Source organism: Pelobates fuscus, chromosome 12 (genome assembly GCF_036172605.1).
Source record: "Pelobates fuscus isolate aPelFus1 chromosome 12, aPelFus1.pri, whole genome shotgun sequence".
Classification (NCBI taxonomy): Eukaryota; Metazoa; Chordata; class Amphibia; order Anura; family Pelobatidae; genus Pelobates; species Pelobates fuscus.
The window spans coordinates 46,746,334-46,771,280 of NC_086328.1; the positions used below are offsets into that span (position 1 = coordinate 46,746,334).

Genomic DNA, 24,947 nt, shown 5'->3' on the forward strand with positions numbered 1-24,947 from the left:
GTATCACTTATAGACAATCCATTTCTCTCCAAATCGATATAAGCAATCTATTTAAGATTTTCACTGTCGGTTGTGAGTGAAACTGAAACTGCACTAATACAGTGACTAGGGCACAAAAAACACAATTATGCAGTATTTCTGCCTACAGAAATTCTCCCTTCACAGTTTGCGGTATATTTACAGTGGTCCATTGTATTGCTTGAGCAAATCTGGACATCATCATTTATGCTCAAGTGTGGTTTAGACAAAGTTAGATTTCAATTTCTTTTAAAATGTATTCTTTCGACTGTAGAAGATTGCTTTTATAGCTTTTTATTGGGTCGTTTTGTGCCTTAAAGGTTCACTGTAGGCACTGTGACTGCTTTTTCCTAATGAAGTGATTATAGTGCCTGGAGTCTTCTTGTGTCATCCATTCAGTGTTGAACCATTTTTAATGGTCTAATGCTAAATGAGAGCCTTCAGCAGGTCACCCTCCCAAATACTGCTCAGGCTTATGAAGAAGCATTAGCAGGTGCAGAAGTGGGTGTCAGCGTATGGCTACACCTCCAGTGGTCGCGAGCTGTGGGCAGCCAGAGCCCACTTTTAGTGTTAAACTGCTTGAAAAAGGTTTGAAACTGGATGGAGGTATCGTGCCAGCAGACTCCAGGCACCGTAATAATGGGATGAAATGGTCATGATGCTTAGAGTGTATTGGTTCACTTTCTGTATTCACATGGATAATCTGAATTATTTTCTCCAGTTTTTGTACAGGCAAATAAACTACAGCAACACATCTTTGCAGTTCATGGGCAAGAGGATAAAATATATGACTGTTCTCAATGCCCTCAGAAGTTCTTCTTTCAGACAGAGCTTCAGGTAAGATTTGTTTAAACTTTGTTCTACATACAGTGCAAGATATTAAAAGATGTGTGGTTTGAAATATATCTAAAATATTGTACTTTTTATACAGTGAGTATGTCTCTGAAGGATTATTTTACAATTATGAGTAGTTTTTTTTTTTTGGTACATCCCCATCGATGATTGCCTAAGTGAGAGAGTCACAAATTCAGTAGACAAGACTAGTCTACTTTTGCACAAGCTGAGAAGCCCACGGAATATGCAAGATGTAGCTAACTCCTTCATGAAGGAATACATACCAGGAATGTGCTGGCATAAAGGCATACCGTATATACTCGAGTATAAGCCGACCCGAATATAAGCCGAGGCCCCTAATTTTACCCCAAAAAACTGAGAAAACGTATTGACTCGAGTATAAGACTAGGGTGGGAAATGCAGCAGCTGCTGGTAAATTTCTAAATAAAATTAGATCCTAAAAAAATTATATTAATTGAATATTTATTTACAGTGTGTGTATATAATGAATGCAGTGTTTATGAGAATGCAGTGTGTGTGTATGAGAATGCAGTGTGTGTGTATGAGAATGCAGTGTGTGTGTATGAGAATGCAGTGTGTGTGTATGAGAATGCAGTGTGTGTGTATGAGAATGCAGTTTGTGTGTATGAGAATGCAGTGTGTATGTATGAGAATGCAGTGTTTATGAGAATGCAGTTTGTGTGTATGAGAATGCAGTGTGTGTGTATGAGAATGCAGTGTGTGTGTATGAGAATGCAGTTTGTGTGTATGAGAATGCAGTGTGTGTGTATGAGAATGCAGTGTGTGTATGAGAATGCAGTGTGTGTGTATGAGAATGCAGTGTGTGTATGATAATGCAGTGTGTGTATGAGTGCAGTGTGTGTGTAGGAGTGCAGTGTGTGTGTATGAATGCTGTGTGTGTGTATGAATGCTGTGTGTATGAGTTCAGTGTGTGTGTATGAGTGCAGTGTGTGTGTGTGTATGAATGCAGTGTGTGTGTGTATGAGTGCAATGTGTGTGTGTGTGTAATGCAGAGTGTGATGCAGAGCCTTGGTGGGGGGTGGGCATTTTTATTTTTTAATTATTATTTTAATATTTTTTTTGTTTCATTACATTTTTTTTATTATTTTTTTATTTTTATTTTTTTATTATTATTAATATATATAATTTTTTTTGTCCCCCCTCCCTGCTTGCTAGCTGGCCAGGGAGGGGGGCTCTCCTTCCCTGGTGGTCCAGTGGATGGGCACTGTGTAGGAGGGGGCTGTGGGGGCTGCAGAGAGATGTTACTTACCTTTCCTGCAGCTCCTGTCAGCTCTCTCCTCCTCCGCCGGTCCGTTCAGCACCTCGGTCAGCTCCCAGTGCTCTCGCGAGATTTACACTGTGAGCAGACAGAAGAGCTGAACGGACCGGCGGAGGAGGAGAGAGCTGACAGGAGCTGCAGGAAAGGTAAGTAACATCTCTCTGCAGCCCCCACAGCCCCAGTCTGTATTGTGGCAATGCAAATTGCCATAATACAGACTCTGACTCGAGTATAAGCCGAGTTGGGGTTTTTCAGCACAATGGGGATAACATATTTGAAAGGTAGCAGAAATGTCTTGGCCTTAAAGGAACACTATAGCGTTAGGAATACGCCCTTCCGCGGCAAATAAAGGGTTAACCATTTATTTGCTTACTTTAACCCAGCGCCAGGCTCCCTCAGCACTGGCGACCTCTCCTCCTCCTCTATCCTCCTCTATCGACTCCGGAGTAGAGCCAAATGCGAATGCGTAGCCAGAGGCACGCTCGCATTCAAACCCGCTTATAGGAAAGCATTACTCAGTGCTTTTCTATGGGGATCTTTCTTGATGCTGGAGGTACGTGAGGATGTCCAGCGTCAAATAAGTGTGATTTACTCAATGTAAATCACAGAAACACCTCTAGTGACTGTCAGCTGGCTGGATTAACCATGCAGTTTCTCTGCATGCAGGGTTAAAACTAGAGGGATATGGCACCCAGACCACTTCATTGAGCTCAAGTGGTGTGGGTGCCTATAGTGGTCCTTTAACAGGGAGCTCTAGAAACAGTTTTCATTTTGTGTCATTGAAGTTGTTATAGTGTCTGGATTCCCCTGGTGCCATCCCTCTGTTCAGTGTTGACTGTGTTTCAATGGTTTAACACTAAATGAGGGTCCCAGGTCACACACAGCCTGGAGGTATGGCTGAGGCAGAGGTTACACTCTTCCAAAGCCACACCATTTCATCCAAGCAATGGGCTGTAGTGAAAGCCTGGGATTAGTCCACTTGAACTCTCAGCCAATCACTCCCAACATTGCTGCTTGGACTAAATGCTTCTTCATTGGCCTGAGAAGAGCAGAGGGCCCAGGCTGCTGAGAACCCTCATTCAGTGTTCAACCATTCAAACCTGATTTAACAATGAATGAAGGGATGGGATCTGGAGATGCCATACACTATAACCACTTCTACAAGATTAAATAGCTAAAGTGCCTAGAGTGTCCCTTTAACTAGCCAGTCAGTTGTATACCCTTTCTCAGGGTAAAATTCTTGGCATGTAAGTTAAGTCAAACCTCAGCCTTCCAACATTAACATGATATATAAAGCTCTGTACCTTAACCCTATACTTAAATCTTGGCTAGCCTAATGTTTGGAGACAGTTCTGGTAGTTACTTGTTGTCCTGCAATAGCATGTGGGCGAAAATTGCCCTCCTATGTTGTTGTTGTAAGTCTGAGCATCAACCAAAATCTATACAGATCTCTTGATTGGTCCCAAAGCAAAACAGTCTCTGTTCACCTCACATGCTACTTCTCTTGTTTGGTGTTAATTCGTGTGAGTGAACCCTGAGTTCGGAATTCTCACAGGAGATTAGGCACTCTGCTCTCTCCATTCATCTGAAGCAGATTTCATTGTACAGCTTTTATTTCCCTTCCCTAGACATTTAGGATTTTACATAAATAGATCTTCTCACCCTTTAACTGCCACTTTGGATGATCTACATGTTGCTGGCAAAGTAAAAAAAAACTATTCCCAAAAAACTCCACCATTCTAAAACATGCTATACAAATCCTTAGTAAGTATGTCTGTATTCAAGTATGTGTAAATATATAAATCATATTCCTTTTACGCTATTAATCTGCCAATGTCACTTTATTTTGATATAGAACACGTGATTGAGAAATACAACCATTCACTTGTGCTTGATAGTTTTGAAATGGAAGTTTTTGAGACCAAGGGGGTTGGGGGGCTGAATTTCGTTAAGACATTTTTTTTTTGTATCTTTTGAATAAGTTGAATAGAAATATTCACACAGACAATAGCATTTGTCTATGGCAACACAACACTAAAGCTTTAGGGACACTATAGTCACCAGAACCACTTAGCTTAATGTAGTGTGTATAAGATGTCCCTGCAGTTTTAGCACTGTAAACACTGCATTTTCAGAGAAAAGGCATTGTTTATATTGCTGCTTAGTAACACCTCTAGTGGCACTCACACTAGAGGTGCTTCCTAGTCCAGTGCTGCCCAATGTGCAGCACTGGCGCTCTGCATCTCCACACGCTGCATGGAAGAGCTGAACATTTCACATAAACATGCAGTGATTTAATGTATCTCTATGAGGAGATGCTGGTTGGCTCAGCATAGCATTTTGCTGTGCATGCACAGTAGCCTCACAATGCTGGGAAAGCATCGAATTGGCTGAGATCATCAAGATCCCAGTGATCAAGGCCCAGTGACAATCCATGTCTAGTATTTGTGCAAAAACATCTACATAGCAAGATCCATACTCGTTAATAAGTAAATCTAAATTCTGCCACCTATTGGGCAGATTTGGGCATTATCTAAACATATAAAATATATGATACTCTCAGTATGCTGATATACAAATATATATAAAAAAAATCTTATGATGTTTACTGTGTGGAAACATTTTACCTAGGTGTTTGGAAGTTGCAAAATGCTCAGTCATATAGTACCCATGTGCATACGAGCAATTCTTTATGAAGATTTTGAAACTGTGCTCAATATTTTTAGCAGTGCCTTTGCTGTTGGTTTACAGCCAGTGAGATCCTGTCATTGCTTCTATTTTCAACTTGGTAAATACCATAAACCAGTGTCCTGATTATAGTCTTAATGGCCAACTGTTTTACCCAATTAGCAATCTTAATTACACGCTACCTAATTTCATAAGAGCCACGCATAGCAATTCTGTGCAAATATCAGCTTTCAGCGAGGTGGAAATTTAAATTTTCTGTTGTGATTATGCAGTTTTTATTGCAGTATATTGACGGATACAAGTGGATTTTCTACTTAGCAATTTAGATACCAAAAATTACAGCAGATAAGGAGACATACTTTGACATAATTTAGCTTTCTTTTTTCCTATGCACTGTTAAACCTTAGTCATATTAGTGCAGAAAAATGGTATTTCATGGCTAGGAAAACGATACAACATTCTCATTTGAGAGTTAATCATCCAAATCTGGAATATTAATTAAATGTCTGGTGAAATACTAGTTTAGAACATACAAATAAGCTGAACAGAAACAATAAAAATAGTCATAAGCTTATTTTTTAGCTGGGATAGAAAAATTTACCCAAGCAGTGTACCAATTACTTCATATTATATCTGGTCATCCGAAGTCTGATCAAGGACATGTACACACAAGCACAATCTTTTAAGTTCCTTGTAAAGGGACATTAAAATCTCATTACAAACGATTACAGAAGTGCCTCTAGTGGCTTACAGTATGACAGCCGTTAGAGGTGGGCTTAACCCTGCAATGTAAACATTGCAGTTTCTAAGAAACTGCACTATTTTACATTTCAGGATTAGAGCTAAACGCCACTGCATCCAGGCTAGTTTATTGAAATGAAGTGGCCCGGGTGACTTTAATGGTTCTTTAAAGCTTAATTCATATAAAATACATTCCTGCTGACTTTTGTGCTGCTGACTATCAGAAGTCCTATTTCCACTTCTTTTTATCTTTTTTTTTTTTCACACTGATAAGATTTTCCTGGCTTTGACATGCTCTGGGTCGAAGTGTTCTCTAAGTTCTAGTGGTCACACTCTTCCGGAGACAATTTAACAATACGATGTTAAATAAGAAAAAAAAATATTTGGAACTCTGTATTAAAAGTTAGATTTGCCTCATCTACAAACATTACAAGCAGGTCCATTTTACATTCCACACTTTTTTATATTTTTTAAGCTCATTTCACATGTAGATGTCTAAAAGCCATATTATTTACATTCATTAATATACCGTATTTAGAAACTAAACGTGTATTCAGCTATTGCAGGCTTCTGATCACCTAATGCAAAATGTCCAGAATGCTAAACTGACCTTTTTTTTTTTTTTTTTTTTTAAAGGATTATGAGCATTTTGGGAAGCTTATGGTAATAATCACTGTGACCATGTGTGAATGTGTTACCGATCCATAAAAAGATCCTTAATAATGCAACACCATTTGGGGGTCCATATGACACTAGGAATATGAGATAGGGTTGACAAACTGAGAAACATTATACATTTGATATTTTACTGTTCCATACTTGCCAAGTCTCCCTCTTTAGTCCCAAATCTATTTATGTCTCTTTTCTGTCCTCATATCCATCTTTAGGAAGATCAAACCCTATTTAAGGCCCATAGCTTAGACAGGATTACCTCTTTTCTACTGTAATATTGGTTTTCTAGGGTACCATATTCTTGGTGCAAAACACAGCTTCACAGACAGTTTTGTATGATCAGTACAGACATTTTAGTTGATTTAGTTAACCAAGTATTTGAAATAATTTACATTAAAGTGGCATTGTCACCCCCCTGAAAAATGAGTATTTCACAAAGATAGAATCTTTATAAAATACTCATTATAACTGTGTTGGGATTTCACTGGAATTTTCGCTTTGTCTCTGTATTTCTCCTCCACTCTACTTTCTTTGACACAAAGCGGAACTACAGAGTCAATCCCTCCAGGGAATTAGCTGTGCCTACGGAGGATCCCATGGTCGTGCAGGATCCTCCATAGATCTCAAATCTGTACTCTTGTGCATGCGCAAGATTACAGTGACATCGGCACAGAAGAGGATCCTGCCAGATTAAGATGGTGGCGCCAGCGAAGGACGGGTCCAAGTCACCTTTACCTGCCACCACTCCACCAGCGTCGAGTTCACTGTCTGGGAACTTAACCAATTCTGCAAACGGTGACAGTACCTCTTTAAATTGTACAATTGTAGGACAAATAGCTGAAACAGAAATAAAAACTATCAATTTTTCATGCTGCACAATTTCAGCCCCAAATTGCAGTTCAATTGTTAAATCTCTGCAATTCCTGATTTAATATATAACTATATTAGTAAATACATTTTGCGTGTAATTCTAGTATGGAGACAGTGTATATCTGGGATAGTATTCCTTTCCACATAGACAGTGGGCAATGGCTTCATATGACAAATTAAAAATAATTGTGTTCTAGAATTCTTAAGATGGAAAGGAAGTATCAGTATTTTCCTTTCACTGTTACTAATTGGCAATGCTGCCTATTAGGAATCTTCCTGTGAAATAGAACAAATTCTGACGTTCATACAATGTCTGTTGTGGATCCAAATTCATATTTTGATAGACTTAATACTTTAAAAAAAAAAAAAATATATATATATATATATTTCCACCAATATATTTTACATGTGTACAGTGATTTTGTCTTGCTCCCTGAAACCCTCTTTTTATTTGATATCTGGTGGAGTAAAACTCTGTTGCTTACACAGACATAACAATATATGCTGGAGTGTTTTTACAAGAAATGTCTAGATCATTAAATATAATAGGTCTCAGCTGTAGTTTTGATCACCGAAGCATGCACACAATTCATCACAGCAAATTAGGTATGTCTTTGAAAGTTAGCATCCTACAATTTACTGGCATTTTTGGAAAGATGTAACTCTGTACAGACACCGTTTGGGTTATGAAATGAAGCACAGTGTGTCTTGAAGGGATCCACAAGTATAACAATAAAGGAGGGGAGGAGTATTTTGTGTGTACCTGCTCCAAGATCTTGGGGAAAGAACTCTAGCGTAATCGGCACATATCCCCGTTCGCATCAATTATTTATGTCTTTTAGTGAGTTTCTTGTCTGCTGTAAAGGAGATGTAGACTTCAGTGATTTAGTCTGTCTTAGCTGCCGTTGTTATACAAAAAGTGAAAGCATCTTTGTTTGGACTCATACTGTTTATGATATTGACATTTTGTCCTGACAACGAACCTAAAATACTGCTTTTATTCTGGGAAATGAATCAGCGTTGAATAACACTGATAGTTGTATTGCCCTAATAAGCTATGAGTTGGGAGTGAAGGAAATGTATTCTAAATGTAGCTCACTAGCAGTTTTTCATGATATCCTTTCAGCTGCTATATTTTCCTATGGAAGCTCCGTTAGGTCTTGCTCCTTGCTCCTCCCTCTAGACAGTTTCTCCCCATCAGGATGACCTTAAAAAGGAAGTCCATTCTTCCAGTTAAGACATCTCTGCAATGCAATCCTGGGCTAGATAATAAAACAAGCTTCCTGTATATGTAAGCACTTACCAGTTTGGGAACGTAGAGCAACAGAGAATAGGGATTTAACTCCCAGAGAGGGTCAATATGATCACAGTGACCTGAAAGAAGATGGTAAGGCTTCCCGAGTTTGCCATGTGTGTGTGTTTTAAATGTTGTGGTGTTCATTTTTTTATTTTTTTATTTCCTCCCCTCCCCCCCCCCCCCCCCCCATTTCCTTGACACTGCCTAATCTGCGCTTGCTGAAAACATCATGACTGATAACCTCTTGTCCAATCAAATGCTAGTGTTCCTTTACATTGCTCTGTCAGAACATTGTAATGCTGAACCATTAATTCACTATGGCCCAGTTTTATACAGGTGGGTTTATCTGTTGACATAAACAAAATGATGTACAGAGGTGTGTAGTGCACTGCATTCCCATGTCCCATCCCCTCGGGTACTTCATTCTGTTACTCCTTTGTTGTATAGGGTGCGCGTGTTGCGAATCTTGCTGTGTTTACAGATAGTCTCTAGTTATCTTTGTCGGGCCCCTCTTGAGATTTCTTTATATTCAAAACACAAAGGTAGTGCGCATTCCCAGTGCAACAAAGGATATTTTCTGTGGCTTCTCTTTGTCAGATCTATACAATCTAATGTGCATTTTGCTTGGGAAAATTACATATTTACTAAGCAGCGTGGGAGGGGTGGGCAAAGAGTGATGTGAAAGCTTAGTAAATCTGGCCTCCGGTAAATCAAGGCATGGGTATCTTCGTTATAGATTAATGCTGGAAACTTGAATATTTACTCTGCTGTTGGAGGAGGCACAAACATTTTTGTTTGTATTTACAAATTAATCTTGTTAAAGATTATAGAAAATGTATAATTTTAGGCCAATATACACACGTTTCCATTATAGCCCAGATGTTTTAGCAATTCGCAATTGCTTTGTTAATTCCTTTGAATTTCTTGTTTATTTGATTAACCCCTATGTCCAATAGAAGTATGGTATCTAGGAATACAGAAAGTCATTCGTTTTGGCAATTAGTAACTGAAAAAAGATAGGATAAGAAATTAATAAAGTTATGGTAAAAATATACATTTTTGTTTTGTAAATCATTGTTGGAGGAAAACCATAAACTACTTGTTTTTGAATTATCTAATTTTTATTTATTTTTTTATTCTTTATTTTTGCGTGCTGCAAACCAAAGGTAGGTTTACCATATGCATCAGTGAACAATACAACGGATTTCAACAACGATTGAACAGAGCATGTATCGTATCTTTATTTTTATAATTTTAACAAGCATGTGATCCTAGGTGGTAGTGGAGATCAATATTGAGTTTGGTCATGTCAGTTGGTTTGTGGGTATCGTTACCTAGGTCATGGGGCGGTGTTAGAGGTGCGATCCAATGTGGGTACCAGTGTTAGATTCGGTGTGAGCGGTTTAGTACCTTAGGTGGATCTATGAGGGTTTGAATGATCTAATTTTAACTTGTATTTCAACAATAAAATAAAAGTCAGGAGTAGGCAACCTTTGGCATTTCAGATGTTGTGGCATAAATTTCCTCTGATGCTTTGCTGGCATTATGGCTCACATAGAATTATGGGAGACGTAGTCCACAACAAATGGAGAGCAGAAGGTTGCCTACCCCTCTTCTAAGTATTAGTGGTAGGACCTGGTCTGTGCAAAGTAGCTCAAACCAGGTCCTGTCAATCAGCTAGTCGGAACAAGGGTTCTGAACTGCGTATATCGATTTTATCTGCAAATGCATGTGTTTTGTCTTGGTCGAGGCTGTGTTGATCCGGAGTCACTCTGTTTAGAGATTCATTAATTTTGCTTTAGAATCCACCTTTCTGTTTCTCCTTACAAAATTACAGTATTTTTCTTGTAGCTGCCTTTATAAATTAAAAAGAAAATGTATAGAACTAATGAAACAAAATAGCATAGCAAAATTAGACAACATGGAGTAAATGATAACTTGATGATGTGCATCTAGTAATGTAGGTCAACCATTATTTTTATAGACAAGAGAGATCCTATCACAGAATCCCAGTCAGAAAGCATGCTACTGTCACCCACATATACAAAAACATTGAACTACATTGTACAATTTAAATTTGAAGTGTACATTATAGTTAGAAATTGTGCTGCTATAAACAAATGTCTAGTTTTGTAAGCTATGCAATTTGTGAATTATCATTTCAAAGCTGACTCCTCAAAGAATACCTCTGTCCAGTTAAGGAGCTTTAATTCTGTCCAGATTAATGCAAAAAAACCCCCAAAAAAACTGGTTGTATTTACTGAACTGTGGGAAGATTTGGTACCAGCCTGGAGACTCCACATTGGTTGAGCCAGAAACCTTAAGATAATAAAACGCTTCTGTGTTTACAGAATTATGCTATTTTCACAAAAAATCAATGAGTGCAGCTTACGTTTGAAAAGTACCTTTGAAAGATAGTCTACATGTTCATAGATAAGAACAAAGTATATTTTTGGGGGAATATAGATTCTCTTTGATAAGTGAGCTATGAGCTTCCTGGATCATTTTTGTCTGCAATTTATGGTCTTGTCTAGTCCCTTCGTATATTAACCAGCTAACGCTGTGCTGATTTAAGCAGGAAAGTTCACTTACTATATTTTGTGTGGACCAGTGGATTTTTGTGCTTTAGTAATCATGAATATTGTCTAAGCCAGAGGATGCAACATATTGATAGATTCTGGCTCAAGGATATAGACATAGGGGGAAAAAGAATCTGCTAAAGTGGATGGAGTTAGAGAAACAATCCTATCTTTCTGTCTATCCATCCATCTGCTATTTTGTGTGCTTGATTAAGTTATTCTCTTATTACTCTACTGTGACAGGTTTTCTGAAGCTACATGTGTTTTCTTACATATTAAAAATAACCGTGCTACATGAATTGTACAATTCTACATATTCTAGCTGCAGCATTACATTCTCACATCCCCTATAATGATGAGATGCGTTGCTTATTCGTTACTGTTGGTAGGTTTCCATGTATCACTGCACGAACAATAACTTTTTCATTTTGTGATGAATTGTAGCAACTCTAACATTGAATGATACTATTTACCATATTGCAAAAGAGTTTGCAAAGAGAGAGTCACCCTCATAAACTTCCTTTTGCTACTGTATTCTCGAGTGATGTACGGTATATGTTCTGCATAATAGTGTGTCGCTTATCTTCCATCTGCTATGAATACGTCAGTGGGTATAAAACTTGTACTTTGCTACGCGCAGAACAGGGAATCAGTGGTTGCCTAGGGTATGTCATTTCAGAAGTGTACAGCATAATTTACTTTACCTTAATTTTTATTTATCTATTTCTGTTATTTGTAATGTTGAATCTTAACAGTCGCCACTCTTAATGCCGAGCATCTCTGACGACCTTAAAGTCACATCCTGAAGTTTAATGAACAGTAAGAGCAATCAAGTAGACCTTATATCTCTTGTGTTAATGGGACTTTGGACCCACAGCTACTTTATGTTGAAGACTATGTTTGAGTTAAACTGTTATAGAGCATGGAAGGGACTATCTATCCAAAATAGTCCTATTTGTGCAGACTGAGACATAAAGCTGGCTCATCGTTCTGGAAGTTTTACATGTCACTCAATTACAGGGACACACTCCACCCTGTGCTGGTCTGCATGTTGAACCTATCCATTGGTTATTTGGGAAGTGATAGCAAGTTCAAGTGTCGGTACTGTGTCTTTAAATTGCATCTGTTATGTCCAACATGACTTGGTCTTTTTAAACAGAATGCAATTTCATCTATATGTTCTGTTAGCCAAATGACTGATAAATGTATAAATTAAAATGAATGTCATTTTTTGACCGTCTAAGGCTTTATTCTGCTAGCGTGGAGGTCTGAGTGCATCTAAGTGATGCAGCAAGAAACAATATTAGAAGCCTTTTAAATGCAATTGGCCTTTATTTCAGCCAACAGCAAAGGTTACATGGTAGCATTTTGACTTATCTAGGAATTGGTAGTTGCTGATCTTGTGATTTGGGAGCAAAGGGTTGCCATGCAGCTTCTCCACAAGTCCATATTGGATCAGCTAAGTATATTGATATTCTCTTTGACTATATGGTGTATAGATTAAATATATACTTGCCTGACTATGAACTTTTAAACCACATAGTTTGTTGATTACAAATTTGCTTTAAATAAAAGAAACTCTCCTTTGTGCTTTATGGGGGTAATATTGTGTTATGATCTTTTTGAACAAAATGTTCAATAAAAAACGATCGTATTAGTACAGTTGTAGAGCCCTGCATTCCCTTGATCACAATTAAGAACACAGAAGGTAGCCAGTGACAATGAAACACTTGAGAGACCCATTGTTACACAGTATGAGGCAGGTAATGGCGCTAGTAACAGGGAAGCCAACAGCTTGTGTTAGACAATTGTATTGTATTGTGCACATTATGTCATTTAATAGGGAAACGATGAACCCATTGCAAGGTGCAGATATACCAGCCTCCATTCAGAATGGACATGTAATGAAAGAACAGCTAGGTGCACACCTGCTTTATGGGATGCATTGCTTATCAGTTTTAATGAAGTGTATTAACTGAATAGCACCAGAGTATTCATCCAGCCCTGTTTATGGCACACTCTTGAGTACATTTATGGTTTGTCAGAAGTGCAAACTACTGAACATATGAGGCTTTAAGACAGGCCATCTGTTAGTCCTAGGCTCTTGGATGGTGGTCAAACTGCTCTAAAAATAAGCGCACATCTAACTACCAGGGGCAGCAGACATGGTTTTAATTCATTCTGTACAAAGATAGGCAATATAGATGCACTGTAACATATTGATTTGATATGTAAATATTGATGTATCTTGTTTGGGTTTTTCTTTCATAATAAGGTTTTGAAATTAATTTCAATGAAAAGTAAACCTATAGATAATAAATCATAATTTGTCATAGGCAATCATTTTTTTTTAACATGGAAAGGTAATAGACCCAAACTCCATTAAGCAAAATATTTGACTTACATTCGTGAGAGACCTACACAATACGATGTGATCTGTTAATATGAAAGGTCTCAAAACATTGCTTTCTTTCTTGTATTAAATCTTGATCCATCTTTCGCCAATTGTCTTTGTTGGGGAATATATATTAATTTTCTGATAAGACCATATGTTCAGGTGGTCTTTGGAATACTTTGTAAATTGTAAAATCTGAACCAAACTGGTATAATTTTTACGTGACAGATTATTTGGTTGCAACCTCTGGAGTCTGCTTTCTAAGATACTCTATAGACTGCTTTTATGAATGCACGGCACAATTCATAATCCCTCTTGGGCTGTGTAAATAGATGCTTGGGTAGCATATCTAGTGTGTGATGGACAGTGCATGAATTGCTCCAGCAAGCTATACCTAGCTATTCTGAGCTTGTGCCTGTACCACCCCAAAGTGCCAAGCCATCTGTTCATATTGTCTTGTTAATCAAGCTCTTGTACTGCAAGAACACATGGATATCAGAACAATTATGTATACTTGGACTTTGCTATAGAACAATAGGTTGTGCCGTGGAATCTCCTGACTGCATAAGCAGTCATTAAGTGGATTAATTATTAAACATTGTGTTTGTATCCATAAATTCGGTGATCAAATTTAAATGAACTTGGTGGAAAGATTGTTTTACCTAATAAAGATGTAATACACTTTGTTTACTAACAGTCCAAATGAGGGGTACTCCCCAGTCCCCAAACTTACACCCTAGTGCAGGGGTAGGCAACGTTCGGCACTCCAGATGTTGTGGACTACATCCCCCATAATGCTCTTACACCCATAATGTTGACAAAGCATCATGGGAGGTGTAGTCCAAAACATCTGGAGTGCTGAAGGTTGCCTATGCCTGCCCTAGTGTATGCCATCCCTTTCACTCCATTTGCAAAAGATGCGGGTTGAAATCTCCTGATCCTTTGTAAAACCTGGCTCATTGAATGGATGACTACATAGTTAAAAATTAGTTGTGGAGCATCCATTTCCTTGATCATATGTAGTTACATCCATGGTATCGTTGCCCTTGCCAATCTAAACTCGTTTGCAACTGATTGGATATCTTTGATAGTTCACATACATTTACAGGAACTGAGATGGGAGTATTACATTTGTTTTTTTTTAAGTGGAGCATAAAATAGACATTCTGCCTGTGTATGTGTGTTTGGGTACAAATATGTAATATTTTCATCTCGTTTGATTTGTTTAAGATTATGTTGGTGAAATGAATTCCAGACATGTTTATTTGATCATTCTTTGACTCTGTATTGTTCCAGGGAGGAGAGTTCCCATTGAGTACCTCATTATCAGATTTAGAACCACATACCATTCCTTTATTGACCTGTCTATTACAATCAATGCAGCAGACACAAAGATTTGAAATGTGTTTCTGCCCATGCACTGTGTCCCCCATCTACTGATGATTGTACATTATCTTTTAAATGACACTAGTTAAATGAGTATGGATTTCTCTAGCATCAATAGTTTCTACTTTGCTTTAAAGGTACAATCATGCATTCACTGTGTTTATTGCCCTTGTACTATATCTTTTAACGGTAACGCATTGTAGAAACATTTTATACAAACTATTGCTCCATGCTTTATGCTCTCTTTTGTATACCCAGACTTGTTTTTGAAAATAAATTTAAATGAAAAATACCCACTGTCAGACTGTGTGTGCTTTTCAGATAAAATGTTCTATGTAACACCTCTAGTAATGTACAGGAGCCCACATGGTACATTTTGTGCAATGCAGATGATTAGCAGCCATGAAAGGAATAATTAGGAAATTCTTTGGGTTCATACGGGCTGCAATAAATGCCCTTTAAAATAGGTAGACGTGTCAGTTTAGCCAGAAAATTTAATTTACATCTGATGAATGTGCAACTGACCCTCCAGACTTGCAATGGCAAGTAACTTTTAATGCCTAGGACATTGTATATATTATATAAAATCTCAACATACTTCCTGAACATTTATGTATTTCTGATTTGTTCTAATACTGCAACCAACGTGGGATTTTTTTCCCAAAACATTGCATATTCATTTTTCAATTCACAGTAATTCAGAGAGGTTATGTACTCCAATACATTTTATAATTGGCTACTTTTAAGAATCAACATTTAATTAACCAGTCCTTCTAAGCAACATATGCAGCCATTGCTGCATACAGTATTATGTTAATAATACTAATTATTCATAATGCTGCAACATATTGTGCAATCAGAAATATTCTCCTTCACAAGCACTGGGAGGAAGTGATCTCAGGTCACTTCCTCCCAGTTTTGCCAAGAGTGAATTGAGGTCTGCTACTCACCACCCATTACAAACAGGAACTATAGATACCTAGAGAAGTCCTACTGGACTCTCTGTAATGCAATCTGTTGGGGAGATCTTCAAATCTTCCCAGCCTGTTAGAGGTCTGGCAACCTCCTGTGCCATATTTTGCGAACCCCTGCTGTAACTTTTCTATAATTAGTTACTTTGTATAATAATACATATATCTACAGGCTATAGAGCTACTGTTAAGTAATAATTTTTAATTTTGATGTTTTTTTGTAAAATTATTTATATGCTTATCAAACAGATGACTCCCTATCATTAAACTTTCTTTTTAATATACTGCTGAAGCCTGTTTAAATGGAACGCAGTATTAATCTTCTGTCATTTAAAAACCTATTTTGCTTGCCCTCTGGTGGTCAGTTCTGAATAATGCAGGTATCACCTATGAATATTGTGCCTAAATGGGGTCATTACCCCCCAGGAGACTGAAGCCTCGGAATGGAAGGTTCATTAGTTAACTGTTTCCTCAAGACAATTTTCATTAAGCAAGTGTCATTAGAATGATGGCATGTCATATATCAGCTTCTCTGCAAATCCCAGCTATTAGGAAGGATACATTGTACACATAAGTACAAAGATGTAACATGCATTTACTGATGGGCTAATAAGCTACGTGCAATGTTAACACCCACCCATAATCTAATCTACAAACTAGACTTTACATAGTATACAAACCCCCCAAATAGCCTAATTATTACACAGGAATAGAAAACTGATTTAAGCTCTATCCACATGAGTAATTAAGTGTGTGCAAATGCTTTTGTTCACTTACACATGATGAATTCATGTACGCATATAACCACATATTGTATGCCAATGATATTTCACTTAGCAGTCACTCTTATTCTGCTGCACCCACAGCTTCTCGTATCTTTGGATGAAAAAGGCTCATGGGCATTGTAGTCTGCTTGCAGAAGCAGATCCAGTGTTTGAATAACCCTGTCATAGAACTTCATCGTACGATCACAGACATGCCATCCTTTAATTACTTAAACAAAAACAAAAAAAGCTGCATTCAAAAAGGAGAGTTTCTGTTTGAATGTGGCCTCTAAACAAATGCCTATTCTGCCCATTGAATAAAGTTGCCATAGAGATATATTAAGTCTTACCATGTAATGTATCGCCTTGGTACTGATGTCTTTTTTGCATAGAAATACTCTATTTACTTATTTAATTTCATCTTCAGCTCGATTATTTTTTTTATGTGAAAAATGTAGGTTATACAGATGTATGTATTTCTGTATTATTTTATTAGAATGTATATGTAATGCTTTTCAGGGAACACAAGGTTAGATTAAGTGCTGGTCCCCCCTAGCATAGCCTCAGCTTACTTCATTATTTCTATAGTGGCAACCTGTCCCTCTCGAGCAACCTTTTGGCTCCCATGCACGGCAGACACCTCTGGCACTTAAAAGGTTATCACCAAACTAAACATGTGTTGCTGTTGAGCCGTTTGGAATTCAGTTGGAGCTGCTCAGGCATTTCTAGGATTGTAAACACACATCACTGCCAATTTCTGTTCTCTTGGCAAAGCAACTCTATCTCCAGTTGTTGTAGAGAACAAAGAATACAATACAGCGGAAGACCCGAAGGTGATAAAGGAGATATAGAATTATATATTTATTTTGAAATTATTGTAACATTGCGGGGAGGGAAATGAAAAAGAAATCCCCCAGGGTAGATTTTCTCCCCTACTATTGGTACTTATTTTTCTTCTCTACGTGGGTTGAAATCCTGGTGGCAGCACTAGGCTGCTACATAAAAAAAAAAGAATGTTCTGTGTTCATGTCAGCACCGGTACAAAGAAATCTGTGTCATATTGGCAGCTATTACTTATGAGATTTTTTTTTAAAATCATGTTTTATTTTTTATTTTTTTGTGAATAAATGAGAGGCTTTTATGTGCAGCTCTTCATAAATGGTACTGAGTAGGAGGGTATGGGCACGCTTTCTATTATTTTGCCCCTCATGCATTTCTCCTTTCTTCGTCTTTTCAGAACCACACGTTGAGCCAGCACGCACAGTGAGCCGGTGGCACTACAGGACTTCTCTCTGCATAAGACTTGACGGAGGCACAGTGGGGAGGACCATTTGAACATTACATCCAATCAAAGTGTCATTTGCAACCCAGATGTAAAACTCTAATGATTTGGCCATGAGGCGCTGCTATTATAAGCAGCTGGAAATGAATATTAATGGAAGAGATTAAAAGTATTCCATGCTCAGTATTTTTATTGTCCTGCTTCTTACTAGTGTACTTTAGAGCTTCTGCTTCTGACTGAATTTATAGTGTTAGAATAATCATTTGCAATGATGTTGTCTTTTTGTTGCCTCTTGTATTATATTGATAGTTCAGAGCTTTGGAGTGTTTTTTTTATTTTCTGCATCATTTAATTGCTATTTTTTTTATTTTATTTTTTTAGTTGTGTGTTTTTTTCTGTGATGTGATGGATTGGCAGCTGTCTATTCCATTTTATTATTTGTATTTTTTACTTAAAAAAAAAAAAAAATGAAATAAACTAATGCTTTGATTGGATTTGTCAGTTCACAGAGGACAGTCTATTGAATATAATCCGCAACTGGATGGTCTGCTTTTTAAATGTGACATTATCTGATTTACAATAACTAAATACAGTACAATAAAGGGAAATAAGACCAGTCTGTGTCTGTGACTGTTGATGTAACCTTCATGTAAATATTTAATACACATACAACAATTTCGCAGTATTGGTTTGATCAGGACCGGGATGTTTAATGAATGAGCAAAGACCCATTTGTATTCCAGTTTCTCTATTTTGAACAGGTATCCAAAATTAGAATATTATTTCAAACATAAACCTACACTGTTTGAAATAATCTGTAATCCATTAACAACCTATTCATTTACTATTCCTTATTATTATTTTATTATATATAGCGCCATCATATTCCGTAGCGCTGTACAATGGGTGGACTAACAAGACATGTAATTGTAACCAGACAACCGGACCTACAGTAACAGAGAGTTGGAGGGCCCTGCTCAATGAGCTTACATTCTAGATACCTTACATACCACCTGACTGTCAAAAATATGCCTTTTTGGTGCTATCCAAATTTGGCAAATTTCTATATATATATATATATATATCCCATGAGGATCGGAGCGTGGGTAACGTCTGTAAGTTAGGTTCTTTTTACATCTCCACCTTTATTGCAAAATATGTCTTTAATCCATGCCTCCGGTCTACTCATGATCTAAATTCAGGATACACAGGATATTGCCTAAACCCTCCCTCTCCTGCTTAAAATACTTTGCGTTGGCTTGTCTATATATGTTGAACTCAGGGCTATATGATCTCCAATTCAGTGTTCCCTGTGTATCTTAAAATATTACAACACAACTCATCTCTTTAAAGTGGTTTATAGATCTCACTACAACCCCTGCCCCCCAGCATTCCTAGACAATAAAACCAAATTGTGTGAATATTAATATGTACCGTATTTATCGGCGTATAACACGCACTTTTTCTCCCTGAAAATAGGGGGAAAATGATGGGTGTGTGTTAAACGCCGATATACCATATTTACTTACCTGTCTTGAAGCGTGGGCCGGTTCAGCGCGCACCGCGGTACTGGAACTTCAATTTCAGGTTCCGGTTTCCGGCGGGACGGAAAGGAAGTGTGCACACTTCCTTTCAGTCCCGCCGGAAACCGGAACCTGAAATTGAAGTTCCAGTACCGCGGTGCGCGCTGTGAAGCCGGCCCACGCTTCAAGACAGGTAAGTAATTATGGGACAAGGGGAGGGAAAGTGCACTAGGGGACACAATGGGAGGGGGGGAACACTATGGGAGGGGGTGGAGAATACTATGGGAGGGGGGGAGGATACTATGGGAGGGGGGGAGAATACTATGGGATGATGGGGGGAACACTATGGGAGGGGGGGAAATTTCCTGGAATTTCCTTCTTAAAATGAGGTGCGTGTTATACGCCGATAAATACGGTAATTGCCTGTATACTCCTTGATTTGCTTAACTCTTCCTCTTTTAGAATGCGAACTTGCAGACAGGACTTTCAGTGTGAGTGTAATGTGAAAGTTATTATGCCTTTTACATTCTACTTACAGAACTGTAGCATTTGTCTCTGTGGTGAACTCATTCATATGTAGGTATTTCAGGCAAGAATTTTCAAAAATGTTTTTTCACTGGCCAACTCTTGAAAAGATGCTTTCTTTCATCACTTTAACAAACTGGTAAATAGTTTTTGGACTTCCTTCAGAGGCCACAGATTACATTGAAAAGCTTTTCAGAGATTGCTGCTTCCCAAGAGATCATGTGCACCTTGTGCATTTTGTTTTAGAGTCACTAATCATTTTCAGATTGGCTGAATGAACGCGTAGGTTTAGGTTTATATCAAACCTGGATTGCCTATCCTTCTCTCCCATTCGTGTATCAAAGACTCTATTTACTTTAAAGTGATAGTACTGTAGAGGCATGGCATCTGATGGTGCCAGTATTTACAGCAATCAGGGTAATTCCGTTCTTGGTTGCACTAGAATTAGTTAATGATAAGATCAGAGAAATTAGAGCGGAACAGTGACTTTCTGACTGATGACATTTCTTTTCCTTATCCCAATAAAATGACTGAAGTGTTACTTGTGGCAAGGATCATATTGGAGACAAGCAGAAGCATCATGCCACCACTACAGGTTCTATCCATACTCCAATCTCTTCCAATTTTCAGAATGCTTCCATGATGTCATGAAAAACTCTTTGAACTAACCGGGGCTGGGCATCACGAAAGTTGCAGTTCTATAACATCTCGGGATATGAGGGTTTGACGCCCCTGCACCAGATATTTCCCTTGTATGGGTAACATGACATGAGAACTTTAAATACATAATACATTCAAAAATATAATTTTAAATGTATACAAAAATATAAAAAATCACATTGCCCAAGATGAAGAAGTTTAACCCCTTAAGGACCAAACTTCTGGAATAAAAGGGAATCATGACATGTCACACATGTCATGTGTCCTTAACCCCTTAAGGACCAAACTTCTGGAATAAAATGGAATAATGACGTGTCACACACGTCATGTGTCCTTAAGGGGTTAAGGGGTTAAAGGAACACTCCAAGCACCATAACCACACCAGCCTGCTGTAGTGCCTCCTTGCACGAGCCTCTATCTCCACTGAGGAGACAACTAGTGGACCACAGGTAAAGTGTCAACCAGTTTATCCTGGGAAGTGTCAGTACTCTTATTGCACTATAACCACAACATCAGGGGGCTTGGAGAGCTAATTTTTAGGTTTACTTTTTACTACCTTATGGTCATGTTTAAAACCAAAAGAATCACTTCAAGAGAGAGTTTTCTGCTTAAATACTTCTGAAGACAATATAATTTTACACACAAACCTGTAAGACCCACTATGTTAAGAGGTGTCTGAGCATAGTTTATTTAGCATTTATCAAATCTTTTGTATTGCATGTTTTTTTTTTTAATTATTGTTTAGTACTGTTAGAACAATTGATTTATTGTGTGCTGGAGAGCCTGAGCTATTTTATAGGTTTAAGACAAAGAATTAAGGAAATCGCAAATGACAATATCTCTAGCAAATCAAGGGTTACATATATTGCAGTAAGCTCTGTTCAAATAAGATACTTCCCCCTCTGCTCTCCCTAAAGCCGATTTTAGAAAAAATGTGCAGTATAGCATCAGGAGCCTGGGCTCATCACTGTGAATAATTTTTGCAGGCTCCTGGGAAAAGAATTCAGTTGGCCAGTTCTGTGATTCAGATCCAGTCCCCAGGCAAGCCTTTTTTCTAGTTCACTGGTGCAAGACTTTAAAGTAAAACATAGGCATTTTAATATTCAATACAGACATTACTACTGTTTTATGCAGAGAGATTGTCTGACCCCGAGTCTTAACAACAAAATCGCCTCTTGCTTTGGACAACCAGCTAGTAAATCAGAAATAAGCCTAGAGACTTTAAATAATGCAGACAAAAGAGATGCTCTGAGATCATAAATCTTAATGGGACCAAGCTAGTATTACCACTATGTTCTTTACCAAGTAATGGAGTGAAGGATAAATACATGGGCTTTATTGACAAAACCATGAATTCTGACAATGAATAAAGCAATTATAAATTGTAGGACAAAAAAAGTAATTGTGGGTATTTGGTTATGCTTTTAATAAATTAATTATAAATGATAAATCTGAACAGGCATTGTAAAATATTTAGCAAAATATAGAAAAACTTCCCAAATACCGCAAACCTGTAAAATATGATGCGGGATGTGGTCCAATAACTGTTGGAAAGCCACAAATGGGCATCTCAACTAGACTATATGTTACTAGATGTGTGTTAATGCTATATGAATATTAAATTAGCCAAAATATTAAGCTGCTAGCAAATGTTTTCACTTTCTACATTTTAGCTGAGACCTGTTGTAAAGATTCCTTCATATTACTTCAAATAAAGGAAACTACATTATTCCTTACAGTTAGATTAGGGCCTAGTAGGGGAATTGGCAGAATATAAATTATAAACCTCACTCCCATATGTGTTCTATAGGAGTACAGCTTGTTAGGGCTTAGTGCTGGCTCCATCTGGTATACTGTCTTGTATAGAATCATCTCATATTGGGTGGTCCCATAACATCAGAGTGTCTATTGTACTGTTCTAAGTCCTTATTGCATATAAAACCACAGGAAATGCACAATACTAAATGTCAAGAACAAACAAAACAAAAACTATACATGACTTGACCTATGGCTTAATAGGAGGTGAATCAGCAATGAGCGCTACCACTTAAGTCATAATGCTATGCTTGTGAACAGGGATGGCCTCAGATCTTCGGCTCCCGGTGTGAAATGTAGATGTGATTGTTAATGTCATAAATTGCTTGTTAAATAAAACAAATTGAAAATAAAATGGTTTGTGAAAAAACAGTGCTTGTGAGGGTTGTTGTGTGCACATATGTGAATGCGTGTGAATGTTTCTCTGTATAGTATCATTGCTTACTGGGTGAACAGGTTCAATGTGTATCAATGTTTCTATGGGCACACTGTTGATTTATTGTTAGTATTTTATTGCGCCTAAATATTCTGCAGTGCTTTACAATTATCGAAAGGGGATAATTTAGAGGTGAAAAATGCCCTGCTCAAATGAGCTTACAATCTATAAGGATTTGAGATAGATGGATATATATTGTTACGTGGCTTTCCCATGGACACTTACCGGAAAGGTGGAAGCATGGTGAAGCTCCAGTATGTGCAGAACTGTGTGCTTGTTCGTGTACTTTGTGTTGTTTTTGCATAATTAGTATGTGTGTATATTGGTGTTCCTGAGTGGTTGTATGTTTGTATGTTGCAGTTCCTGCATTCCTGCAATGTTAGCTCATGAGCCCGCACACCTAACATATTGCAATTCCCATGAAGTTCCAGCTTTAAGGATAGATGAACAATGCAGAACCTGTATTTCACAACATCTTCAAAGGCAACAACCAGCAGATGTTTATAAAATGCAGTTCCGATGAGCATTATCCTGGTTTGTAGGCTGGCCAAGTTATGAGTTGTTTATCACTTACATTTTTATAACCCTTTGGGGTTCACCTATCTGCCTCATTATCTATCTCTTCCTATCTCATTTAGCTTTCTCTCCTCCCAGTTATCTCTCCCATCTCACCAGTGAACTTTTCCTTAACCTTACATCCCATAATGTCTCCTTAGTCCACTTCCTCAAGTATCTATCCCTACCTAGCCTGCCCCCGCAATTTTCTCTCCCTGGTACTGGAGTAGGCAACCATAAGCACTCCAGATGTTGTGGACTACATCTCCCTTGATGTTTTGCCAGCATTTTGCTACTTCCTGGCTATCAGGAGTATTGCTAGGTTCCAGAAACACCTAGGGCATGATCCCAATGGAAAACTTGATGACACCTACATGAACAAAGAGGTGGGGATATGTATTGACCCATCCCCTCCTTAATATGTTATGCCCCTTCCTATTTACCCATGAACAGTATTCTCCTGATGCTCTCTGGGATCTCAAAGAAAGCATAAGAGGACACAAGTACATTCTTCACAGATAGGAATTTAATGTGATGCTGCCACGCTACCTAACTACTAGAGGGATGTATAACCTCTGCCATAATAATCCTCAGCGCCCCTTCTTGACAGTCACTTGGTGGGATCCACCCCTTCCCTTATGTAGCCTGGTGGAGTACACTATTACTGATTTTTTATAGTAGGTTCTTGAGAAGCAGCTGACAAACATAATAATTAAAAACACTAATATTCTTCTGCGCCCTCCACCTCCTGTAGAGCTCCAGGGCTAAAGAGCCTGAAATCTGGGACTTCATCCCCTATAGCCATGCTCAGCAACACCAATCATTTACTATTATATACTGTCCCAATATGTAAACAAAACAAACAAAAAACATACCTGCAATCTCTTTTAAATCCCTGTGACATTATGGTCCTGGCTTCTCAGGCACCAGAGGTGTACCAGTTCAGGCCTGTTTTTTTTGCCTGACCTGCACCACTAACTTCTTAACTAAGCTCCAAGGTTACGTTTGCTTTGTAGTGGACTCACTGGCAACACTGGATTTACTGCTGTTGTATGTTCCGGCTGTTACATAGTATACTAAGTAGCTTATTCCACTGGCAATACACTTCAATGGATATGATACCCCAGCCTGACTTAAACTTGGATTCCAACCAAGACCTCAGAAAGAGACAAGACACGAACTACTTGCTGGCAACTTGTGGATTCACTCTTTATTTTCTGAGCTCCCAGCTTCTCTTAAGAAACACAGCGCACACAGGAAATGTATTTACAATTATTTACACCAATAAGAATACGAACTTGGATAGGAGACCAGAGCGCTGACTGAGGAATGTAAATTAGGTTGAGCTAATTATCCCCATGGGTCCTTTATTCTTATCCCAGGACACAATAACCTTGGGCATTCCAAGGGAAAGGCTAGTTTTTTCGCTACATGTTAATAAACACTGCTAACACAGATTATTTTGTTACAACCCCAATCTACATTTTTAAATAACAGACCCTTGAAGGTGAGTCTTACTGTTAGCCACCGTGTCTACTTTTAAATAAGAAGTTGGTTTTCCCATAAAACTCTACAGCCTTATTCATCATGAACTGGAGACAGATTGGGAATGAGTAACAAGTAGTACAAAAACAGG

At 38.1% G+C, this 24,947-nt stretch overlaps 1 protein-coding gene across 1 annotated transcript in view; it reads left to right on the plus strand.

Annotated features, from left to right (window-relative positions):
- ZNF423 (zinc finger protein 423) overlaps nt 1-18,413 on the plus strand; it is a 245,850-nt gene extending 227,437 nt beyond the window's left edge. Inside the window, exons 7-8 of the mRNA XM_063437907.1 lie at nt 740-855; nt 17,753-18,413. Of these exons, the coding sequence (XP_063293977.1) occupies nt 740-855; nt 17,753-17,782 (146 nt within the window). The 3' untranslated portion in view covers nt 17,783-18,413. The remainder of the gene's footprint in view (nt 1-739; nt 856-17,752) is intronic.
- Nucleotides 18,414-24,947: the final 6,534 nt, after the last annotated feature.